Genomic DNA, 23282 nt, shown 5'->3' on the forward strand with positions numbered 1-23282 from the left:
ACTAATTTTAGTAACATCTGTCACCGTGCAAACTCATCACAATATTATTGATATATTCCCCTTCCCCTTTTTACACATCCTTCTGGTAACCATCCCTTTGGTCTTTGTTTCTGAGTTTCTTTCTGTTTTGTTTTTAGATTCTACATGTAAGTGAAACCATGTGGTATTTGTCTTTCTCTGCTTGACTTACTGTGTTTCCCCCAAAATAAGACCAGGTCTTATACTGCACTTTCCCGAAAATAAGACTGGGTCTTATATTAATTTTTGCTCCAAAAGACACATTAGGGCGTATTTTCAGGGGATGTCTTATTTTTTCATGTACAACAATCTACATTTATTCAAATACAGTCATGTCATCTTCTGGAACATCATCATAACATACTAAAATGTGTCTGTCTGGCTGACAATTTTAACGTGCTTATTTTTGGGGTAGGTCTTATTTTCGGGGAAACACGGTATTTCAGCATAATACCCTCTAGGTCCATCCTTGCAAATGGCAAGATTTCATTCTTTTTATTGCTGCATAATATTCCTGTGTGTGTGTTTGTGTGTGTGTGGGTGTACACCACATCTTTATCCATTCATCTATTGTTGAATACCTAGGTTGCTTCCATATCTTGGCTTTTGTAAATAAAACTGGACCACTTTCTTATACAATGTACAAAAAATAAACTCAAAATGGGTTAAAGACTTAAATGTAAGGCCTGAAACCACAAAACTCCTAGAAGAAAACATAGGAAGTAAACTATCTGACATCAGTCTAAGTGATACCTTTTTGGACACAGCCCTTCGTGTGTTTAAAAGCAAAAACAAACACAGGGGACTCATCAAACAAAAGCTTCTGCACAGCAAAGGAAACCTTCAACAAAACAAAAAGGCAATCCACTGAATGGGAGAATATATCTGCAAATGATATATCTGATAAGGGGTTGGTATCCAAAATGTATGAGAAATGCATACAACCCAGTAACAGAAAAATAATCCAGTGGAAACATGGGCAGAGGACATGAAAAGACATTTCTCCAAAGGCACACAGATGGCCAACAGACACATGTAAAGATGCTCAACATCACTAATTATCAAGGAAATGAAAATCAAAGCCACAGTGAGGTATCGCCTTACTCCTGTCAGAATGGCTATTATCAAAAAGTCAACAAACAAGTGTTGGTGAGGACATGGAGAAAAGGGAACCCTTGCACACTGTTGGTGGGACTGCAAACTCGTGCAGCCACTATGGGAAACTGGGCGGGTTGCTCAAAAAACTAAAAATGAACGCATCATACGACCCAGCAATTCCACTTCTGGTTATTTATCCAAAGAAAACGAAAACACCACGTCGAAAGGACATGCACCGCTGTGTTCATTGCCACGTTATTTACAATAGCCAAGATAGGCCTGCAGACTTGTAACATCCTCCTTTACCTGTGCTTGTGCCCACCTCACCTCCACTGCAGCCAAGCTGCCCTGGTCGGCAGCGCCACCTAGTGGGCACCATATGGAAGACTACGTTTTCCCCCTGCAGCGACTGGCTCCTGCCTAAGGGAAAGATTTGCTCCTTCTTTCTATCTAGGGTGGTTGTTTCTTAGCTACTTTCCTTCTTATCTCTGCCTTACACTTAATTGCCTACCTAATTGGCTCTGAAGATATTTCTTCATAATCTTTGTGCTGCTAAAAGTGACTGATTGTTGATTATTAAAATGCTAGTGATCTTCATATATCCAGAAAAACAATAAATTTTTGGAGAGAAGTTAGACATTATTTAGAATCAGTGCCATCAATCTCTGTTGCAAGTATCTGGAAACCCCATGTCCGCATTAAAAAACAGCCTTATAGTATCTCATTTTCTCTATTCTGAATAGAGGTCCTTTTTATTTTCATTACTAGTATAAAATAAGATTAGTTTGATTTTTTTTTCTTTATCACAGCAGTATTTTCCATTTTTTTCTTTGCAAATGTACGTTATTTCAGTTATGTTATGGGTTATGTAGTTACTTTGAAAAAAATTCTTCATTAGAAATAGTAATCCCAGAGTTCCAAACAAACAACTTTTAATTAAATAAGCATTGGGGCAACTGATTGGTGAGTCAGCACCTGCCTTCATTCATAAATGCAGGCTACTTTCAACCCATTGTCACTTTCCCTTTATTTTTCAGCAGTAAAGGATCGATCAGGTTTTTTTTCCTTACTTTTTAGGGGGTGGCTATGTGTGTGTGAAAGATTTTTCATACAGCTTATGGTAAGGTACAGGAGAGAATCCAAGATAGTCCTAAACGGGGGTTGTGATTTTACAGAGAAGAGGGCCAATGAGAAAGGAGTGCATTGTTTCTTGTAGCCTATTTTTCATAGTCTGTTTCAGACACGTGACTAGAGACTGACTTTCAGTAAAATGGACATAAGTAGAGCCATAGATAGAATCAGAAAAATCAAGAAATGAAGAATCAGGAAGAACTGAAAATAAGTTGGGGGGAAAACCTCCAGAATTCAACAAATGGGGGGAAAAGCCAGATGGAGGGAAGAAGCAAAATAACAAATAGAAACTTATTTAGCTGGGAAACAAGGAGAGGAGAGAGAGTTACTGAGTTTTTATGATATTAAAGTCAATTAAGCAGGACTTGATTAACCTTTTTTTTAAAAAAATCCATTCTAATTTAATTTGGATTATGTGACATATTTTATTTCTAATAGTGGGTATTTCCACCTTGAGTCAGCATTAAGAAGGTAGTGGGATGTACTCAGATCAGATGTCCTTAGTTTTTTAAACACTTGCAGTCCTTCAGCCGTCTTGGACTTTTGTTTTCCTATCTCATGGTAGGGAATAATGGAATGTTCTAAGTAGGAGGTTTCATTAGAGCATCAGCTCAGGGTGGAGCTAAACTGAAAATTCTTCATCCTGTTTTAAGGGTTGGGAGGCTGTGTGCTGGTACATGCTGCTCAGAAACTTCATAAATAATAACCTGCAGTGTGCTTTGCTGATGACATTGGATTGCAACACTTGTAGAAATTTCCAGTCAGCTTCTGCATGCCCTGATTTCTCTTGACCAACATGTTTATGATTTCATTAATATAGCTTGCAGTGTTTTACTTGATCTTGAGAATGACTGAGGGACACCCTCGCTGCATTCATTTATGGCAGTGCCCTCCAGGGAACAAAGATGGCAGCAGCAGTGCTCCTGCCACCTTCCCTCCTACCGCTCTGGGCTGCTAACTCTGTACCTAATGACATTTTAAAAAGTTTCTCTGGCAGGAATCGTTAGTATCTCTGTCCTGATAGGTTCAAAATAGTTTGTTTTTCTAATCAGTTTTTCCACTGACTATAGGATCTCAAGTTCAAAGTATCAGATTTCACAAATGCTAATTTTGGATACATTTTTAAATTTGAACTTTGTCATGTTATTTTTAGTAATGGAGCTTGACTTCCTTATACTTTATTATTTGGGTAGAATATTGTTAAAGATAGCTGTATAGTGCTAAAGTTTCATTAGTGATTGCCTTGAAATATATTTTGCAAATATACCATTTACATACATTCCACAAAACCAGTAGTTCTCAACCCTGGCTGCATATCAGAGTGTCTTGTGGAAGTTTTGAAAAATACCAACACCTAGAGCTTGCCGCAGACTAATAACACCAGAACTGGGATGAGGGGATGGCTGCTAGGGTATTTTTTCTGTGTTTTTTAAGCTCCTCAGATGATTTTAATGTATAGCTAGGTTTGAAAACTCCTTATACTAAACCAATATTCAGCAAATGAACATGTATCCAGTAATTCAGATAAGATCTCAGATTTGGAAGAGTTATGGAAGTCTTCTGTAGAAAATTACTTCTCATGATTTCGTTTAACTCTGAGCTACTCCATTCTCCCAGGTCTATGATTATTATTATTATAATAGTTACCTGCCAAGCAGGGCCACTTGGGGCGACCATTTGGAGTTATGATAGGTAATGGAGAGCTTACCTCAATTCAACCAGCTGTCTCTTGAAAATCCTTTTAGAGGGAAAGCCTCAGAGTGGTAAATCCTAAAAAAGAAAAAAGAAAAAATGGAGGAAACCAAGGTGGTTACAGAGCTGAAAGATCAGTTGCAGTGTTAGTAAAATTGTCCATTTAGAACATTGACAGATGGGATGTCATGGGGTTTGCAACATTTTCAATGTTCTACAGAACGTTCTCTGAAATCAGGTAATGCTGATGTTATGTTTAGAATAATGGAATAACTTGTCTTCAAACAGTTCTTCAAACTCTACTGTATTTTAGGCATTGTGGAAAATGGGAAAAGTACATATCGTCAATTGTCATGATCATAGTAAACCAAGTGTCTAGTAACCAGCCTTAAATTTCTTGTAATCGTAAGATTATCAGCTATATTTAATTAAAAAATTAAAAACAAAAATTAAGGCAGCAATTCTGTGTTTGGCATTTGAATTGCTTGGAGTACTGTTTCTCACAGTACAGCCGTGGACTTCCTTCACCGGAATGACCTGGGTGCAGTGAGAAGCCCAGACCTACTGAAGGTGAGTCTGGTGTAGAGACCCCGAGTCGTCTCGTTAGTGTGCTCCAGCCAATGCTGAGCTCTGCAGCTTCCTTGTAAAGATGCTTTTTCCATGCAGGCAGTCGTGTCAGTGTATTAAAGTTGTACCTATAAAATAGAAATTACAAGTTGCATTTATTCTTTCATGTCAGCAAGCAGATCTGATATCATTAGGAAAAGTTGTGTTGGCTTTGGCTTGCAACTCTTTAGCAGGAATTCAACGAGAGAATTTACAGAAAGCCATGGAACTGGTGACAATCAACTACTCCTCTGACCTGAAGAATCTGATTTTGTAAGTTTTAATATATGATTAAACGTATATAATGATCATACACGATAAGAGCTTTTTCATAAGGGCCTTTTAACCGTGATCTGTTTATTTTAGTTCCCACTAGTTAAAATCAGGCAAAGCACAACTAAACAACTTGTAATTTATCTTTATTGCTAAGTATATATTTCTTGGAATAAATGTATAAATCAGTGTGTTCAGATTAGTTGTTGCTCTTTTAAACATTTTGCCAGAGGGCACTCTCTAAAGCCCTCATCAGTATCTACTAACTACATGTGACCTTTTAGGTTTAAACTAATTGAAATTAAATAAAATGAAAAATTTAGTTCTTCACTTGCACTAGCCACACTTCAAGAGCTTAGAAGCCACAAGTGGCTCCTGGCTGATAGCGGACAGCGTAGACACAGAGCATCCCATCATCTCAGAAAGTTCTGTCAGTGCTGCTCTAGACGGTGGTCAGCGTCTATGTGAAAGCTGTAAACAAACGCCGGGCAGTCTGGGTCCGTCCTCCGGCCAGATCAGTCATTGCAGGAGGCTCGTGTAAAGGTCCCTGTGCGTCCGTGAGGATAGGTGTGAAAGGAATTCGGCTTAAGAGAAACCGCTGAGGACTGCTGTCACCACGGTGGGCTCCCTGCCCGAGACACCTCCAGCCTCGGGAAGCCAGGTGCACTGCCATGACCCTTACAGGTTATTCTAGAGAACGGATGCTGGGAGGTCTCTTTGGAGGTTCTTGCTATTACATTCCAGAAGCAGGTAGAGCTTATCGATCCCTTTCAGTCTTTTTAGCTCCCAGCTGCTCCTTCTGATCTTTCTGGCAGCCCTGGATGATGCAGTTTCTTTCTGGACTAGCCCTGGGATATGGACCTGCCGGGTAGGGGTGGGGCCGACCACCCTGCTTCGCTCCTCAGGGAGCTGTGTCCTGGTTGTGACAGCGCTGGAAGCCAGCGGTGACCTGGCTCCTATTAATCACCATTAAGATGATTTCTCTTTTAAATGAAAATATTTGTTTCAGATACTATCACAACAGTGAGTCCCAGCCTTAGTTTGAACACCTAGGATGTCTCTAATCTCAAGTTATACTCTCCAAACTTTCCTTTATAAAAAAAAGTGAGAGTAAAGAATATAAATGTAACAAAGTGGCCATACAGTAGTAATTATTGAAACTGGGTGATGGGTACATGGGGATTCATTATACCATTGTCTCTACTCGTATAAATGTTTGACATTTTCCTTAATAAAATGAATAAACAAAAAGGTCATACTTTAATACTAACCAATAACTAAAATTTATAGAACAATAAACTCTCAGGCACTTTCGAACTGATTAATGTGAATTAATTCCCTTAACTTTCCCAACAACTCTATAAATTAGGTATAATCATTAGCTCCATTTTAAAGAAGACAAAACTGAGACATAGAAAGGTAACTCGCCAAATTCACATAGTTTGTAATAACTTTAAGTGTGAGTAGGTAGATATAAATATGTGAGTAATTACAGATGAATAGCCGAGACATCGATTATCCACCTGAGTATAACCATTCAGTTATTTAACAAAGAATGCCTGCTAGATGCCAGGTGCTGCAGCCTGAGCAAGGTGAACACATCCCCAACTTCTGGAGCTTCCACCCTAATGGGGAGGAGTTAATAAACATGTGAACGAGTAAGATGTTTGCAGATAAGTCCAATGAAGAAAACAAGACAGAATTATAAGCAGAGGGTGAAAGGGTGGGAGAGAGAATGGTTAGGAAATGGCTGACCTATCAGAATAAGCAATAATAGGTGATTAATAATTACTGTGTTCCAGAAGGTAGCCCTTTGAAACATGTAATATTTTCTGCCTTAGTTATAGTGATAGATTGGTCTCTTCTGATGTGTGTTACTACATGAAGATTTCTCAGAAATAAATATACCGTGACAATTGATAAATGAAGTCACAGAGCCGAGGACAGCTTTATAAAAAGCTGAGGCTCATTTGATTTATCAAACCGGTTGTAGTTTGAAAAATTATTTTTGAGGAGCAATGGGAAAATCTCCCCACCTACAACCACCCCCTAGCTCACCTCTCCAAAAAAGTTTGTAACAATCTTTTCATCTCCCACCATTGTAATGAAGGGTTTGAGAATGGAAATGGTAAGTGTAACCCTATTCAATTTTCCTTTTTTATTTCAGAACACAAAAAAAGTAGAGAAAGAGACATGTTTACAGTTTTCCCCTCCACTGGCTCTTAAGATTTTCCAGAGAAAAGAGAATTATTAAGCTTTAAAAGTGAACTTGACTTGCATGAAAAAATGTTTTCAAAATTGTGTGCACTAATATGACAGTGACAACAGTAGCTACATGCTTGTGGGTTACATTGTTTTTTAAATCGCACGGTTGGCATTCAAGTGATTCTCCTTTATTTTGATTAGGTATCTGTTGACTGACCAAAACAGGATGCGAAGTGTAAATGACATCATGCCCATGATCGGTGCTCGATTTTATACTCAATTGGATGCTGCTCAAATGAGAAATGATGTCATCGAGGAAGACCTTGCAAAGGTAGAGTGTGGTTAAGAGAGTGCACACACTTGCCTCTGTGTGTGTGAGTAGTGATCACTGTGCTCAGGATAGTGCAGGCTTGGCCAAGATTGTTTGCAGGTACTTTTGTCCAAACTTAATGTTCAGTATTTTGATTTCCTATGTTCTCTGGGCATTTGTTTTCTTCTTTTTGTTTATGGCTTTGCTATAGTCACATGATAAAGTCTTGATTTTTTTTTTTTAATGTGAGTTACTTTAACGATTCTTAGAAATGACCAGTTGCATAATCTTGCTATTGAATGACATGGACATGTTATATTTAAAAGTATAACCGGAAGGTGGGGATGTTAGGATTTATTGTTTAAAGGTAATATTGGTTCAGGGTACCAGTTTTTGTAAACTTTTACTTTTATATTCAGTTAGCTGGAACATTAATATTTTCTCTCTCTTTAAAATGTTTTATAGGAGGTTCAAAATGGAAGACTGTTTAGGCTTCTAGCAAAATTGGGAACAATCAATGAGAGGCCGGAGTAAGGATTTACAGTATTTTATGATATGTTTTTAATCAAGGGCTCTGTTTTGCATAATAAGAATGAGTGTACCTTATTCTTACTGGTTTTATTTGGGGAAAAAGAAAAATTCTCCTGCGAAGTAACCTTACGCTTATTGTTGTTAGCTGTTAGGGTGGTGTCTTACAGTCACAGCCTGGGCGTGGTTGTCGTAAGGATTTCACCCACACACACACACATACACACATACAGAAATGCACTGTGTTCGAAATCGCCATGTGGCTCGCACAGGAGGGGTATTTTATGACCATCAGCCCTGCCTTCACCCTGTCTCCTCTTTGAAGCCTGGTCAACCCCGTTTACCTTGGGCAGATCAGAGGCTTCAGAAATCTCTAGTTCCTGCTGCCTCCTATCTCCTCTGAAAGCGCATTATTTATAGCTGTCATATCAGTGACATTGGAAAAGCATCGCCATCTCACATTCTTTGTTATTTAGTTCTGCCTCATTTGTATGTTAATCATATATTCAAGAAAGAAGCAGAGTTGATGTATGTACGACGTAACTGTCAAAGACGGCAGTATTGCAGCTCTGTGACCTTAAGTTACAGTCAGGAGTGTCACCGTTGTTAATAGAGACGGGATGGATAAATGTCGTGGCTTGAGGAATTGTTTTGGACAGAATTCAAATCCCCTTTCCTTGCTTCAAAGTTAAAAGACTCAGTTAGTACTTTCCTTAATAATTTTTCTAAATGAAGAAAACATGACTATATGTTGGACCATTTTTAGAAACCCTTGGCTGTTTCTTCTGGAATGTATGTCTCTATTCTAAAATGTATGCTTATAGTGTTTTTTCTTGATTTTTTTCAGTATTTAACTCAGCTAATGATTTTGTCCTGTGGAAGATGCTTTATGTTTCACACCCCTTTTCTTAACTGAAAATACACACAATCAATCAACCTCTCTCTGTCTTTCTCTCTGTCTCTGTCTCTCTGTCTCTCTCTCTCTCATTTAACCCATAAATTTTGAGTTAAATCTATTTGGTATTGACATTATTATAACAAGGTAAATATTGTTCATAGCTATACCACATAGTAAATCAAGCCTATATTTCATTTCTTTTGTATTTTGTTTTTTGAGTTTTGTTTTCGTGGAATTAATTATTATCTTATATAGAAAACTAAGCAAATAAAAAAATATTTACTGCCAGTTCATTCCAAACTCTCTGCCAGAGTTATAAAACACCTTTCCTTATGGCCCCAAATAGGTAACCGATCATTTCTCCTCAGATCATTTCTCCTGGCGCTTCTGTCCTTCTGTTCCCAGGTGGGCTAGTTGTGCTTTAAGCCTGCTCACGCTCGCACTTTAGAACTGGAGCTTCCCCTCACTGTTATCCTGGGAGTTTTCATGGTCTCTCAAGTTGCGACTATATATTCTTATTTCCCCCCTCCACCACCTCCTACCCCCTCGGTGTTTAATGTCTACAAATTGTAAACCATACAGTGTTCTGTATATTGCTCTTTTTCTCATAACATTTTGGAAATCATTCTGTTCAAATATTTAGTGTGTACCCAGCACTCTTTGCAGTAGTTTACAAACATGCCCTGACTTAATTCTCAAAACAGCCACGTGATGCCTGTCCTGTTAGTGATCCCACTGAACAGAGAATCGAGGTTTACAGACATTAAAGACCACGTTCGAGATCATGTCGTTAGGAAGTGTAGGAGCCAGGAGTCGCATCCACGTGGTCTGCTTCCAGAGTCCGTGCTTCCTGTGACTTGTGCCATGTAATAGTCCATCCTGTGGGGACACTGTTTTCCAGTTCCCTGTTGGCGGGCATTTGGGTTGTTTTCAGTCTTTTGCTCATACAAACAATGCTGCAGGGACTGACTTACGCATGCTTAATTTTGTGTGTGCGTAAGTGTAGGCCCAGTTGTGGTTGTGAAGACGTGGGAAGGCCACAGATTTGGTAGCTGCTACAGAAGTGTTAGCAGCGTCCAGTGAGTGCATCAGTGTCTTTCACCAATCAGTGTTTCTCACTTGGATTTGTGCCAGCCTGATGGATGCAGTTTTTTGTATTAGCGAGCATGTTGCCTATTTTTTTTTACATTTTTGTTTCATCTGTGTCTCCTTTTCTGCCTACTCATTTTTATTTTCAGTTGGATTGTCTGTTTTTCTTTTTGATATATAGGAGCTGGAGAGATTTACCTTTTGTAATCTTGGTTTTTTTTTAGTTTGTCATTTTACTTTTGACTCTGCTTAATTTTTTCCCATGCAGACATTTATATATGTAGTCTAATTGATGAAACTTGCCTTTATACTTTTAGATTGAGTCATAGTTAGAAAGTTAGGCCTTTTCTACTGCACGATTATAAGGAATTATCTCATGGTTTCTTCTAGAATACTCATGGTTTCATTTTTTTCATATTAAAATTTTTTATGTATTTTGAATTTATATAGGATGTAAGATATGAATTCAATTTTATTTTTCCCCCAGAAGATTACGCAGTGATCTAAAATCTATTTCTTAAGTAGTCTAGCTTTCCCCACTTGTTTAAAGCAGCATCTGTTTTAATGATTGACGTTTTACAATCTAGTACTGGTAGTGCTATCTTGTATCTAGTTCATTTTTTGTTGTTTCGTTTTCCTAAAACTGTTCATTTTCTGTATAAATTCAAAAATCAGCTTGTTTTAGTTAAAAAAAAAATCAGTAAACCTGATAGTACTTTAATTGAGACTATAACCTGTTAGGTTTATTAATAAACTTAAGGAACATATATGTTTTTAGATGTCAAGTTATTGTAACCAAGGTAATGGTATCCCATGGTACTTGTTGACATCTGCTTTAGTATTCTTCAGTGTTTAAGTTGCTCTTTATGTAGTTACAGCACACCAAGTTTATTCTTAGGTATTTTTTCTTGTTACTATTATAATGGGAGTTCCCTTCCTCCCCCCACCCCAGACTGCTTGTTACCAATGTACATGAAAATCATTGATTTTTGTAAATTTTCTGCCTAATTACCTTATTGTTTGGTTAGTTTTTCAGTAGATTCTCTTGGGTTTCCAGATACGTAGTCCTAGCTTCAAATATTGGTAATTATTAATTTTTCTTTAGTGATTGTGTTAGCTAGGACCTCTACTACATAGCTGAATAATAGTAATGATAATTTCGTTTAGAATTTGAAGCATTGCTCTGCTGTCTTTTAGCTTCCAAACAGATTCAAAGCCATTTTCTTTTCCTATCCTTTCCTACCCCCCATACTTATAGGGTCTTTTCTTTATCACTGATGTTCAGCAATTCATACCAATGTGACGACTTGTTGTGGGTTTTTGATTTATTCTGATGACACAGCAGGTGGGCCCTTTTAATCTTGGAAACATGTTCTTCATTATTGTTTCTTTGGTAATTTCTCTCTTTCGGAATTATCTTTATTCAGATGTTAGAGTTTGCAATTGATATTCTAATATTCTCTTCTATTTTTTGGATCATATGATTTTGTTCTACTTTCTAGGCAACTACGGCAACTTATTTTGTCTAAAATTAAAGGATTTTTTCTGATCCTTCTTTGAATATTTAAATTTCTGCTATCATATTTTCAATTTTCAAGAACTTTTTGCCCTCTAAATATTTCTTAAATTGCATCTAATTTTATTTCTCTGAGGCTGTCAATTAAAGATTTTTGGTTTTAAGTTTTGTTCTGTTCCCTGCAACATCTCATAGGAAACAAGAATTTGCTTTGTTTTGTTTTATTCACCAAAGGATTTCTGATCCTTGGCTGTCCGTTAATATTAAAAGTGAGGTCCTAAAAAGCTAATGGGAAATTCCTTGTGGGGGGGCCCCATGATTGTGACAAAGCAGAATGTGTGATAAAGCAGTGTGATACTGTTAGGTATGATTATTTTTGTTTTTCATAGACTGCTAAATGTCAGTATTTCTGTTGGGCAGGTCAGCATCTCCAGAAAAGAATCTTCCAGCTTGCTCTCTCCATGATAAACCTATACACAAGCTTTAGGGAGCCAAGTAGGGGAAAAGTGTTGGTTGAATAGTCTCAGCCACCACTCCTCAGCTCCTTATCTCCTGCTTTGCCCCCCTCCTGCAGGCTGGAGATGCTCTGTCCGCCCTGTCTGGAAACATTTCTGGTCTGTTTCGGGCAGCTTCCTGCCAGGCAGTAGTGGGGGCGGGCATGAGAGGGTTCTCTGATGTTTAGGGCACCTTTCATCCCTCTACTGTTTGCAGCCTCATTCACACCAGTACCGGTAGTACTGAGTTCACTGCTATGGCTGATTTCTTGTGATCTCCCCTCTTCACGTCCCCTGTCGCATTGGAGTTCAGTTTTCTTCAGGTCTGCTAAGTCACACCACTTACCTGTCTGCTGTCCACCTTCCACATATTTGTGACTATTTTTTGTCGGTTAGTGTTGTTTCTGATTCCTTTGTCCTTGTGTGTTTACCCTTTTAAAGACATTTGTTGTCAGTTTGGTGAGGGTTTGAAAGGGAACAGGGATAAGTGGGTGTCTTGAATCAACTTGAACCGGAAGTCCCTGGAGTGATCTTTGCAAAGCACACGTATACTTGTGTTTAACCCTTGTGGGGGGCTCTCCCTGTGCTCTTGGAATGCAGACCTCATGTTTTAATGTGACCTAAGGCTGCAGAGTCCGACCTCTCCTTATCCTTGCTTCAGATCTGCCCTTTTTTTTTCTTTTAATTTTCTCCTCCTCTCTCTTCCTTCTCTGACTCTTTGCCTTGTCTTTCCTCTTTCCCCTCTTTGGCCTTACTCTCTATCCCTCCCTTTGTATTCCTTTTTTCCTCTTGTCTTTTCTCCCCGACCCCATCCAGCCACACTGACCTTTGACCCTATGGAGCTTAAGTTTCTCTAGTGCCTCCATGTGCTGGCCTTTACAAATATCAGTGCTTCTGACTGAGGAGCATCCTTCTGGGAAGGGCCTTGGCTGCTTCCTCTGGAGAGCCTTCCTTACCTTCCCAAATGAGTTCATGTTTCCGTTTTGTGCTACACAGCTTTTTCTTAATAACATTATTTAAATATACAGTGACAACTTTCTTTGGTTATTTGAATGTGTGTTTTCCCTACTAGACCGTAAATTCCAAAGGTCACTGAAAACTGACTGGTTCTGGTCTGTTCTCCAGTTCTTTGCAGCATGCTTTCGTATCCTCACACGGGGGTAGGAAACCCAAACCTACCCCCTTTTTGTTTCCTGAACATTTTTCTCTTTTATGCTCAGCAGTAAAGTAGAGCACATCCCTGAACATCTGTTTATAATGTAAAGACATTTCTTTCTTCCCCGTTTTATCCAGTAATAGGGGCCTAAATAAGTCATTATAAAATAGTGGTGTGTAAGGGGTAATTGCCCTTGAGAATTAGAAACTGGTATTCATATACTTTCATGTTAAGTGAGATTATTTTTAAAAATAATAAATCTGGGCATAAAATGTGAAAAAATAAAAATTTTCAGCTACCCTATAACTTTTGGGAGATTAAAAAACTACAAAAAAACCTTTATTTATTGGAGAAAATAAAATTAAACTAGTTTGGAGTCTGAAGAATAAACATACTTTCAGCATGAGTTACTGAGGTAAAATGTTACCTTCTCCAGGTTTCAGAAGGATCCTACCTGGTCAGAGACTGGAGACCGTTATCTGTTGAAACTCTTTAGGGATCATCTTTTTCATCAGGTGACAGAAGCGGGTGCTCCTTGGATCGACCTCAGTCATATCATTTCTTGTCTTAACAAGGTAATTTGTATCTGGCTTTTCACGGTCATAATGCCATCTACAGTTCGTAGAATTGCATCCTCTACAAATACTAAGAAACTTAAGAAATTAAGATGGCTCTCCTCTAGTCTACAAGACAGTTTATTAATAATTTATAGGTGTATCTATTTAATAATTTTTAGACTAGGAAGATTTTTTTTAAAGACCTACATGAATAACTTTAGAATTTTTCTTCATTGAGGATCTTTTTATTGTGATAAAGGTCACGAAATGACTGCCTCCCCTCCCCCATACTGTATTTTATTTATTTTGTTATACCAAATAAAACAATGAGTGGGAAAACAGAAAAATAATTCTGTGTTTAAATATTTTTTAAAAGTTGAGTTTCTTCTAAGTCATGTGAGTCATGTTGAATGTCCCGCATGCTACCAGCCCGTTTCCTATTAACTGCGGGTACGCTGATCACGCGTCACTGTGACATCAGTAGGCCCAGCCCGTACAAATGGGGAATGAGGTGATTAGATGAATTAAGTAGATGAAGGTATATCATAAATTTACTTGAGAGGCGAGCTCTGTGTTTTCAAAAGGGCCAGGACAATTTCCAGAGAAGGAAGGAATGCCTTTTTATTTTTAATGAATCACTTGGAATTATAGAGCTTAGAATGGGTCTTCAAAAGTAAATCCTAGCCTTTGTATAGATTTATGTCTAAATCAGGAGTCAGTAAACTGTGGCTTGTGGGCCAGACCCATCCGATTGGCCTGTTTCTGTATAGCCTGCAAGCAAACAATAATTTTCACATTTTTAAAAGATTGTAAAAAACAAAAAGAAAAAAAAACACGCAGAATATGTGACCGAGACTGTATGTGGCCCTGGAACTGAAGGCATTTAGTACTGGCTCTTTATAGAAAACTGTCCCTAAATGACAGGCACTACGGGAGAAAATGTCCCCTTCCGGGCGTTGTGCTCACCCTTCCAGGAAAAGGTCGTGGAGTTTTGCTTTTAAGTGCTACTTTGCCATGTTTGAATTTCCTTAAAACTCTTCAAAGAGTGTTGTCAGTCACCTACATGAGACAGGATAAAACTGTGTACCACTGAACGAATGCGGTATGATTTCTGTATTCATTTTCCTTTTTCCCTTCCGGGGAAAACCTTGTTCTCGAGAGCAGTGAGTGGAGAAGAATTCCACCAGATTATAGAAAATAGTATCCATAGTATCCAAGCACCAGTAACTAGAACTGTGTGGAACTAATATAATTACTAACAGGTAGACCAGATGGATCAAGCCAGGGGCAGGTATCTTAAGTGAAGATTTTGTTAATATTAGGATATTGAAAATTTGAAGAAAATTCTATGTCATTTCATAAAACAGTAGTAAATAAAATTTATCCCAAATCTGAAAGTGTGACAGTTTTCTAAATTTGGGAAGAGTAATAAATGAAAAAGGATGGATGGACACAATGATATAAAAATTAAAATTTTACATAGCTTATTTTGGTGGAAATGATTAAAATTAACTGGCAAAATGATTTAAAAGTTTGAGTCTTCAGAATTAGTTTTAAACATATTTCAATGAATGAATGAATGAATGGAAAAAAAAAGGGAACATGTACATTGAAAACTAACAGAAAATAAAGTGAAAACCATAATAAGGTGAGTTATTTGATGGACCAAGGATTAATATTTATGCTTTATAAAAAAGACCTCATTAAAATATTACTGCCAAATCCTTATAGGTAAGTGTGGGTGAAGATCATAAACTGACATTCACACTTGTGGAAATAACAAAAGTAAATGTATGAAAACATTTGGTAACATTAATCAAAAAAATGTAAATTAAAATAGCAAGGCACTCATTTGATATGGAGCTGATGGTAAGTTGGTACGCCACACAAATCAGTGGTGCCTGATCCCCTTTGGAGAGCAATTTGGCTATAATGAGCGGTAAAATTACTCATCCTTTCTGATTGATTATACTTTTAAGTCTTTCTCCTAAGGACATAATTCTGTAGAAAAAAATAAGTAGATGAGTATGTTCATTACATTGTAATTCATGATACAAAAAAAGTTGGAAGATATTGGGGAAATAATTAAATTCTGGAGTATCAACTGGATGGAATATAATGCAAACAAGTATGAAGCGCATGAAAGATACAGAGAAATACAGGGCAGCTTTTGTTGGCAAAGCATCCAAGCTTTGTTGCCTGGTGACGCTTCCATGTGTGTGTAACCACTGTGGGAGCCGGAAGGACGGTTACGCAGGTTGCTAGGCCCTGCGTGCGGGCTGCACCGCACGTGAGCTTATGATAGACACCTGGGTTCTGAGCAGGTTCTGTTTGCACACGGCCAATGTGCTTGTCTCTATCTGTTCTTACCCTAAAAGAAAAGAAGCTGTCTGGTACTTTGTAGTTGTACCCTCGTATCTGACTCTCTAATAAATGTTATATTTTTCTCAAAAAAAAGCATCTGAGCTGACAGGTGTGTGCATGCATAAAATATTTATGTACCTCCAGAAGGGAATGTGACAAAACTTTTTAAATCGTTTATTTATCGTTGTTTCAAATGTCCTAAAATACAGTCAATTATCTCGTGCATGGTATGAACTTCGTATTTTGTGTTTCAGTTAGATGCTGGTGTGCCAGAAAAAATAAGCCTCATTTCCAGAGACGAGAAGAGCGTCCTTGTGGTGACGTACAGTGACTTAAAGCGCTGCTTTGAAAATACTTTTCAGGAACTGATTGCAGCTGCCAATGGTCAGTTGTAGTATTTGCTAGCAGAGCAGGCGGGACGTGGCCGAGGAGCGGAACCAATAGCGAATTGCACTACAGCTGAACTGTGTTCATCATCTCATTTCACATTTGGAAAACAAACAGGAGATGAGCCAAGCTGCTTGCACTTCAGTCAGGTACACTGTTACTTGAAAGGAAGAATGTTTCACTCATCCTAGAGCTGTGGCTGCCAGTGGGCCCAGATCTGTGAAGAATTTCTTTTAGATTAAGGAGCACCATTGGGTGAATGATGTTCCAGCTTCTGTTTTTTCCACCTGTATATGCACTAATTTTAATTTTTTAAAGACTTTTTTTCTGATCCTTGAACTTCTGCCACATTGTATACTTACGGAGGGACTCTTTGCAAGGACGTTTTGGGGAAACAATGCCGGGCAGCATTTCCTTCACTAAGGGTTGCAGAATTTGCTCTTTGGTGGGTGGGTTGCCCTGAATGAAGTCGTGGACCAGCTAAATAACTTCGTAGAAGTACAGTCTAGTGCTGAATTCTTACAAGTCTCGTATGCAAGCTCTGTATGCCACCCACTGTTCGTGCAGATTGAGGCTTGGGGTGTTTTGTTTTGAAGAACACAAAGAGAAATACCCGTGAATTGTTGGCTCTAAAGTCCCCCTTACTTGATTTAAATCCTTTCTGAATAAGGATTGGAGAAACTGAAGGAGCACAGAGAGCGCTTTGCTCCACATTCAGCCAGAGTCTCTTCGCCAAGGTGTTTCCCTGCTGGTCAGAGACGTTGACATTTATGCCATTTTTTTTTAACCAGAAAAAGAATTAAGAGATTGTGTTAACGACCTGAGTTCAGGAGTAGATCGCTTTAGCTACTTTCCGGTTTGCTTTTTTGTATGAAGTTCTGTTCTTCGAACCACAGCTTTATTATGGTACTTGACACTGGATACAGACACAGACACTGTTCAGAAGATGAACTAAACACAGCAGTGGTCTGGCATCGAGAGCTTTCGCAAGTTTGACAGCCTGAGTCTGGAGGGATAACGATCTGCTGTGCCTTTGCAGTCACTGCTTAGCCCAAAGTAATAGTACTTTTGATAATAACTATGTGGGATATTCCTGAGTAAGTCAATCTCAAAAGTTTGGAATTTTCCTCCTCTTAACTTTCTTAATATTTGGACGTGCAGTTGTCGCCAAACTTGGGTATTCGTGGAATTTCTAGTTAATGAAATACCTATACTTTGATACTGAAGACTGCCAAATACATAGGAATTTTCTTTCTTAAAAAACAGTAATGAAGACGAGATCTCCTTCCCCAGCACTGAATGTTTTACCAGCTCCGGGTGCTCACCGTGCAGCTATGAAGAAAACGTGGGAACTCAGAAGGTCAGGAAAGACTTCTAAGCACTTGTAACAGATGTTACGGTCTTCAATTTTAATAATCACACGTATTTGTAGTTTTCAGAGAAGTTTTTAATATTTCTCTGTCCACTTTTTATAAGCTTTAAAATGATTTTCTCTGCCTTGAGATTTGCATCAAGAAAAAGCACCTCTCTTCACCTAAAAGCTTTGAAGACTAGGACACGCTTTCCATGTCTTAACAGGTGTGTTTGAGTCCACGTGTGGTAGCATCAGCTGTTGAGTGAAAAAGAAAATCAATGACTGCATTTGATCGGATGGATTTTAAAAGAACATGATGTTCCGTCGTCAAAGGATGAGTTAACGTTTGCCACCACAATGTTCTTTTTATGTAAAAGGAACAAGAGTTAGAGACATTAACATGCAAAAGTCTTTTATCATTAGCTCATGTATTTGAGGAAGAGCAGCTGTCTTTTTATATGTTTTTTGACAAATCATATTGTAATTCTTTTGTACAAAAAAGAACTACTTGTATTCTAGAAGAAATATGAAATGCTTAATTTATAAGCGGGCTGGAGATTTTTTCCAATATTGTTTTCTTTGAAAATGAAAGGGGATCATCTATTTTAGTTTTGGGGTCTGGGAACTTTTTGAAAATTTAATTTGTGGACCAATGTTTTGTGAAAGCTAAGGAAGGGCAGGGGTAAAATAGGGCTTGAATTTCTCATTCTGTGTAGACCAGCAAACTTCCCTCTGCAAGGCAGGTTCAAATCACAAACTCAAGAATGTTTGCATCATAAATGCTAGTTTGCTTCAGCCCCTAGTAACCTCAGGACTTGCTTTGAATATAAAAGGTAGACAGCTGATACGTTGTCATGAGTAAATATTGTCAGCCAGAAAACAGTTGGTGTCAGGTAATACATATTTTTTTAAACTTTGTTTTATATTTATTTTTCATTTAGTTTTTATTGGGAATGGTTTTCAATGGAACTCTTAGTTCTGCTTAGGTGTTTTTTGGGGGAGCCCTCTTTTCCATAGTGTAATTCCATTTAAGAGGTTGTCTAAAAGTTAGTCTTTTTAATTCGTAGGAAGATTTTAATATCTGAGAATAGTCAAATTAAGGATGTAAACTTCCCATACTTTCCTGGTATGACAGATAAAAGCACAGAAAGGACAACCCTTGAAATCATGTGGCATTGGTCATTTCAATTTTTTGTACCTATTTTAAATTCTGTTAGTGTATTTACTTCATTGTAAATATTTTTGAGGGTACCTTTGTATTTTGCTTTTGACCTTGGTTCTGTGATTTGGATGTCAACAACTTCCCTAAAAAACACCAGTATAAGTTCTAATGTCATGATCCCAATATGGGTTATTCATCTTTAATCCTGTTTTCAGTCTCTATGTGTACAGCAGTATTTTTAATAAAGAATTGCAGAGAGACACTTGTCACTTGTTGTTGTTACCAGTTCATTTAACAAGGTGATGTTTGTCGAGTGATAGGAATTTAGAAGGCTAACATCTCCTGCAAGTGTTGGAGGGACCTTTGGTCTTGGATGAAATGGAGGCAGGTTTTTATTACTAGGTGTCTGTTAAATGCCTATGTGGATATATTCTAAGCAATAAAAATGCAAATGTGAGTTCTTGTCATTATAAAATGCATAGTTATGCCCAAACATTTCTATATAATACCTGGCTCACAGCGTGGTTTAGGAGGGAAGACCTGTTATGTGACAGGCGGGGAATGATACATAGCTAGTCTTTGACTCAGTACTTAATTTACTGTATAAGTGAAGGATGTCCCTTCCCCCAAGTTCTTCAAAAACGTTATTCAGAAGATAAGGATAGATAAAGAAAATATGGCAAAATGTTAAGATTTGTTGAATCGGGGTACTGAGTGTTTATTTTATGGTTTTTCTCTGCACATTTGAAGTGAAAAGTTGAAAACAGTACAGTACAGAATAGAAAAGGACTTTAGGCGTAGGTGAAGGGTAACTAGAGGAAGGAAGGATTATTTTCAGCTGAAGGAACTGTTAAGTTGCTTTTAAGAGATCAGAGAAGAGAGAGAATAAGTGTAGGAGGTCTTTTCTGTAGAAGGATCCTGAAAGAAATCCATAGGATCAGATGCAAATCAAAATGACCATTGTAGGATCATGGAGAAGAAAGGAGATTAGTCTGCCTGGAACGGAAGATGTGTTTGGGGATCTTTGGGATTAAATTTTTTAGGAGAAAACATTAAAAATACTGTTAAAATTAGGCCCATGTTACAGCTGATACACTTTGGCCAATGGAGATAGAATAGCTTTATTGTTTTTATCTCCTATGCTCTGAATGGTCAAAAACAGTGGGGTATTTTTCCCTTCACTTTTACCAAGTGCACAGTTGGGGACTCATCTGTAAAATATCCTTTTATATAAACCGGGTTGTGGGGGAATGTGAGGAGAGAGAATTTAAAAATGCATGTCCTTACAATTCATTTAAAATGGTATGCATGGTGGTTAAGCAACCTGCTTGCCAGGACAAGACGACCTGAGTTCAATCCTCAGTCTCCCACCCAGTAATCTTGGGAAAACCACTTGCCCAGTCGGTGCCACAGTTGGATGAGTTGGGTTTCACTCACTCATTAAACATTTATTGAATGCCTATTATATTTCAGGGTTTGTTCTGAGAACCAACCGAACAACTCTGACTTCAAGAGATAAAAATGTCTGCTCTTACAGAGCTTTTATTCTAGCAGGGAGAACACAAAGTATGTGGTACATCAAGAAGTAATAATGGTTATAGAAAGAAAATAAAATAGGGTGAAGGATGTGGGCGGGGTTGCCAGATTTAGCAAATAAAAATACAGAACACAAAGTTGAACATGAATTTCAGATAATGGATAATTAGCATAAATGTCTCAAGTATTGCATGGAACATATTTGTGTTAAAAATTATTTGTTTATCTGAAATTCAAATTCAACAGGCCATCCTGTATTTCGTCTTCCAACTCTAGATGGGAGTATGGGGGTGGCGATAGAATTTCCAGTGGGATGAGCTGAGTGGTGGGGCTCACTGACAGGGTGATATTTGAGCAGGGAAAGAGAAGGCGCCAGCTGTGCAGATATCTGGGTGGAAAGAATTCCAGGTCCAGGAGTATTGGAGGAACGGCAGGAAGGCCACCTGGCTAGAGCAGAGTGAGACAGGGAGACAGAAAGGTAACGGGAGGGGTAGTGCTTTGTAGGCAAGTTTTAAGGCTGTTGCGGCGTTTACTCCGGAGAAGCGGAAGCTGCGGGAACATTGGGAGCAGAGAAAGAATGTGGTACAACATGCAGAAAGGATCTACTCAGCTCTGGTTAGGCAGCTCTTGCAGGATTTCAAGTGGAAAATGATGGTGATTGGGACTTGGGGGACAGCAGTAGGGGTGGTGTGAAGGGATTGGATTCTGAATATATTTCCCAGGCAGAGCCCAGTGGATGTCCTGGCTTATTGGATGTGGCGTAAGAAAGAAAGAGACGTCAAAATGACCGAAGATTTTGGCCCACTGCTCACAGGATGGAGGATGCTACTGAACTTAAAGGGATTGTTGTAGGATCAAAGGGGCTTTTTGGGGGTGGGGGAGTGAGACAGAGGAGAGGGAAGAGAGAAAAGACAATTGGGAGTTTGGTCAGGGGCCTGGTTGAGATGTTTAGTACATACTTGTTCTGGTTTTGTAACAAGCAACTCCAAACTGAATGGCAGAAAACCATTTTATTCTCAGGGATCCTGTGGGTCAGGAATTTGGACAGGGCACAGCGGGGGTGGCTTCTCTGTTCCATTGTGTTTGAACCCTAGCTGGGAAAATTCCTGTGGCTGAGGGCTGACGTCATCTCATCTGGCACCTGAACTGAACACTTGTAGGGTAGGCCAAGCTGGGGACTGCCCGTGGGAGCACATGGGGACCCTCCATGTGCCTTAGGCTTCTCCACGCAGGTGACTGGGTTTCTAGTGGGGGCTTTTGGAGAGTATACCTTTAACCTCAGGTGGAAAATGCATGATTTTTTTCTGACCTGGCCTCTGACTCATGCAGTGTCAGGTCTGCCACATTCTGTCCATTACAAGCGAGTCACAAAGCCAGCTCTGATTCTGGGGGAGAGGAATTTAATGGGGACGTGGCAAGGGCCCATTGCCAAAGGTCTTATGGGATGAGAGCTACTGTTGCAGCCGTCTTTGGGACACAGCCCACCAGGCATCAAGAGGAGATGTCAATGTAGCACTTGTGTACACATGGCTTCGGGGTGTCGGGGAGAGACCTGGTCCGTACATGTAGTTTTGCAAGTCCGGTCATACAGGTGTCATGTAAAGGCCTGACGTTGGTGGAGACGGAGAGCCGGGCCCAGGGCAGAGCACTCGGGTAACGGGGACAATGTTCAAAGGTCAGAGAAAAGAAAAAACCAGTAAAGGAGAGACATGTCCAGTGAGATTGGAAGAAAAATGTGATATCCTGGAATCTAGTGAAGGTGTTTTTAGGAATAAGGGTCAAGTTGTTGATGGGTCAAGAAAGATGGAGACTGAGCATGGGCCATTGGGTTTAGCAATACGCGGTCACTGATCACCTTGTGGAGACCAGTTTTGTGAGTCAGAATGAAAGCTGGGCTGGAGGCAGGGAATCGGAGACGAGGAGTAGAACCGACTCTTCAAGCAATTTTGCTGTAGAGAGGAATAGAGAAACGGGTGGTAGCTAGAGGGGAAAAGAGAGATAAGCTTTTTCCCCTAAGATGTGGGAGAGGATCCAGTGGAAAGGAGAAAATATGATGGGGCTGAGAGGGTGGGAATTGCTGGAGCAGTGTCCTTGAGTAGGTGACGAGAGGAAGGGGTCCCGTGCACCAGTACGCGCTGTGAGTTGGCCATGGAGAAGGGAAGGCGGAGTGTATGAGCACAGATGCTGGTAGGTGTTTTGATTATTCCAATTTTCCTACTGACACAAAGGGCATACTAATAGTACCTATCACGTTGGAGTGCTATGAAAATATGGTTTGTTCCTCTAAAGCACTTAATGAATTAGCACAAAGTGAACACACTTAGGTACCACACCCAGATCAAAAAATAGAACATTAGTGGTATCTAGTTTTTGTTTTTTTCTCCCTTAAATGTCCTTAGTTCCAGAAATAGAAAGCTACTCATCCCTGTGTTAGGACCCAGGATATTTTTGAAGAATTTCCTGGCCTGTGAAACCTTCAAGTCTGGTAATCTGATTAACACCGACGACTCCAGTAAACCTCACTGGGCCATCCTGCTGGAGGAAAGAAAAAACTCAATTCCCAAATGTCCTGTAAGTTTCCAGAGTCATGAGAAAACTTATAAACCGTGACGCCACTTGCTCGAGCATTCTTCAAATCATCTGCCTAAAGGAGTGACTTTACTCTTCTGTTATGAAAACCAATAATACTTTTAAAGAATTTCAGATTCTTGAAGATAAAAATGCCTCTTGCCCCCTTCAGTTAACCACATATTTACTGGATTAGTCATCTATCCCTTTTTCTTTGTCCCCAAAAAAGGTCCGTTTTCCCTCAGAGTCTCTCCAATCCAGTTTCCTCGCAATATTACTAGGAAGGGGATGGTGTGTGACCACTTCTAAGACAAGGGTCGTCACTTAGACACGCTCTGTG

At 39.1% G+C, this 23282-nt stretch overlaps 1 protein-coding gene across 6 annotated transcripts in view; it reads left to right on the forward strand.

Annotated features, from left to right (window-relative positions):
• PAN3 (poly(A) specific ribonuclease subunit PAN3) overlaps positions 1-19100 on the forward strand; it is a 134333-nt gene extending 115233 nt beyond the window's left edge. For all 6 annotated transcript variants that reach the window (XM_019736452.2, XM_019736448.2, XM_019736453.2 and 3 more), the window contains 5 exons: positions 4679-4818; positions 7225-7354; positions 7799-7863; positions 13451-13589; positions 16190-19100. In XM_019736452.2, the coding sequence (XP_019592011.2) occupies positions 4679-4818; positions 7225-7354; positions 7799-7863; positions 13451-13589; positions 16190-16330 (615 nt within the window). In that variant the 3' untranslated portion in view covers positions 16331-19100. The remainder of the gene's footprint in view (positions 1-4678; positions 4819-7224; positions 7355-7798; positions 7864-13450; positions 13590-16189) is intronic.
• Positions 19101-23282: the final 4182 nt, after the last annotated feature.

Source organism: Rhinolophus sinicus, linkage group LG04 (genome assembly GCF_036562045.2).
Source record: "Rhinolophus sinicus isolate RSC01 linkage group LG04, ASM3656204v1, whole genome shotgun sequence".
NCBI lineage: Eukaryota > Metazoa > Chordata > Mammalia > Chiroptera > Rhinolophidae > Rhinolophus > Rhinolophus sinicus.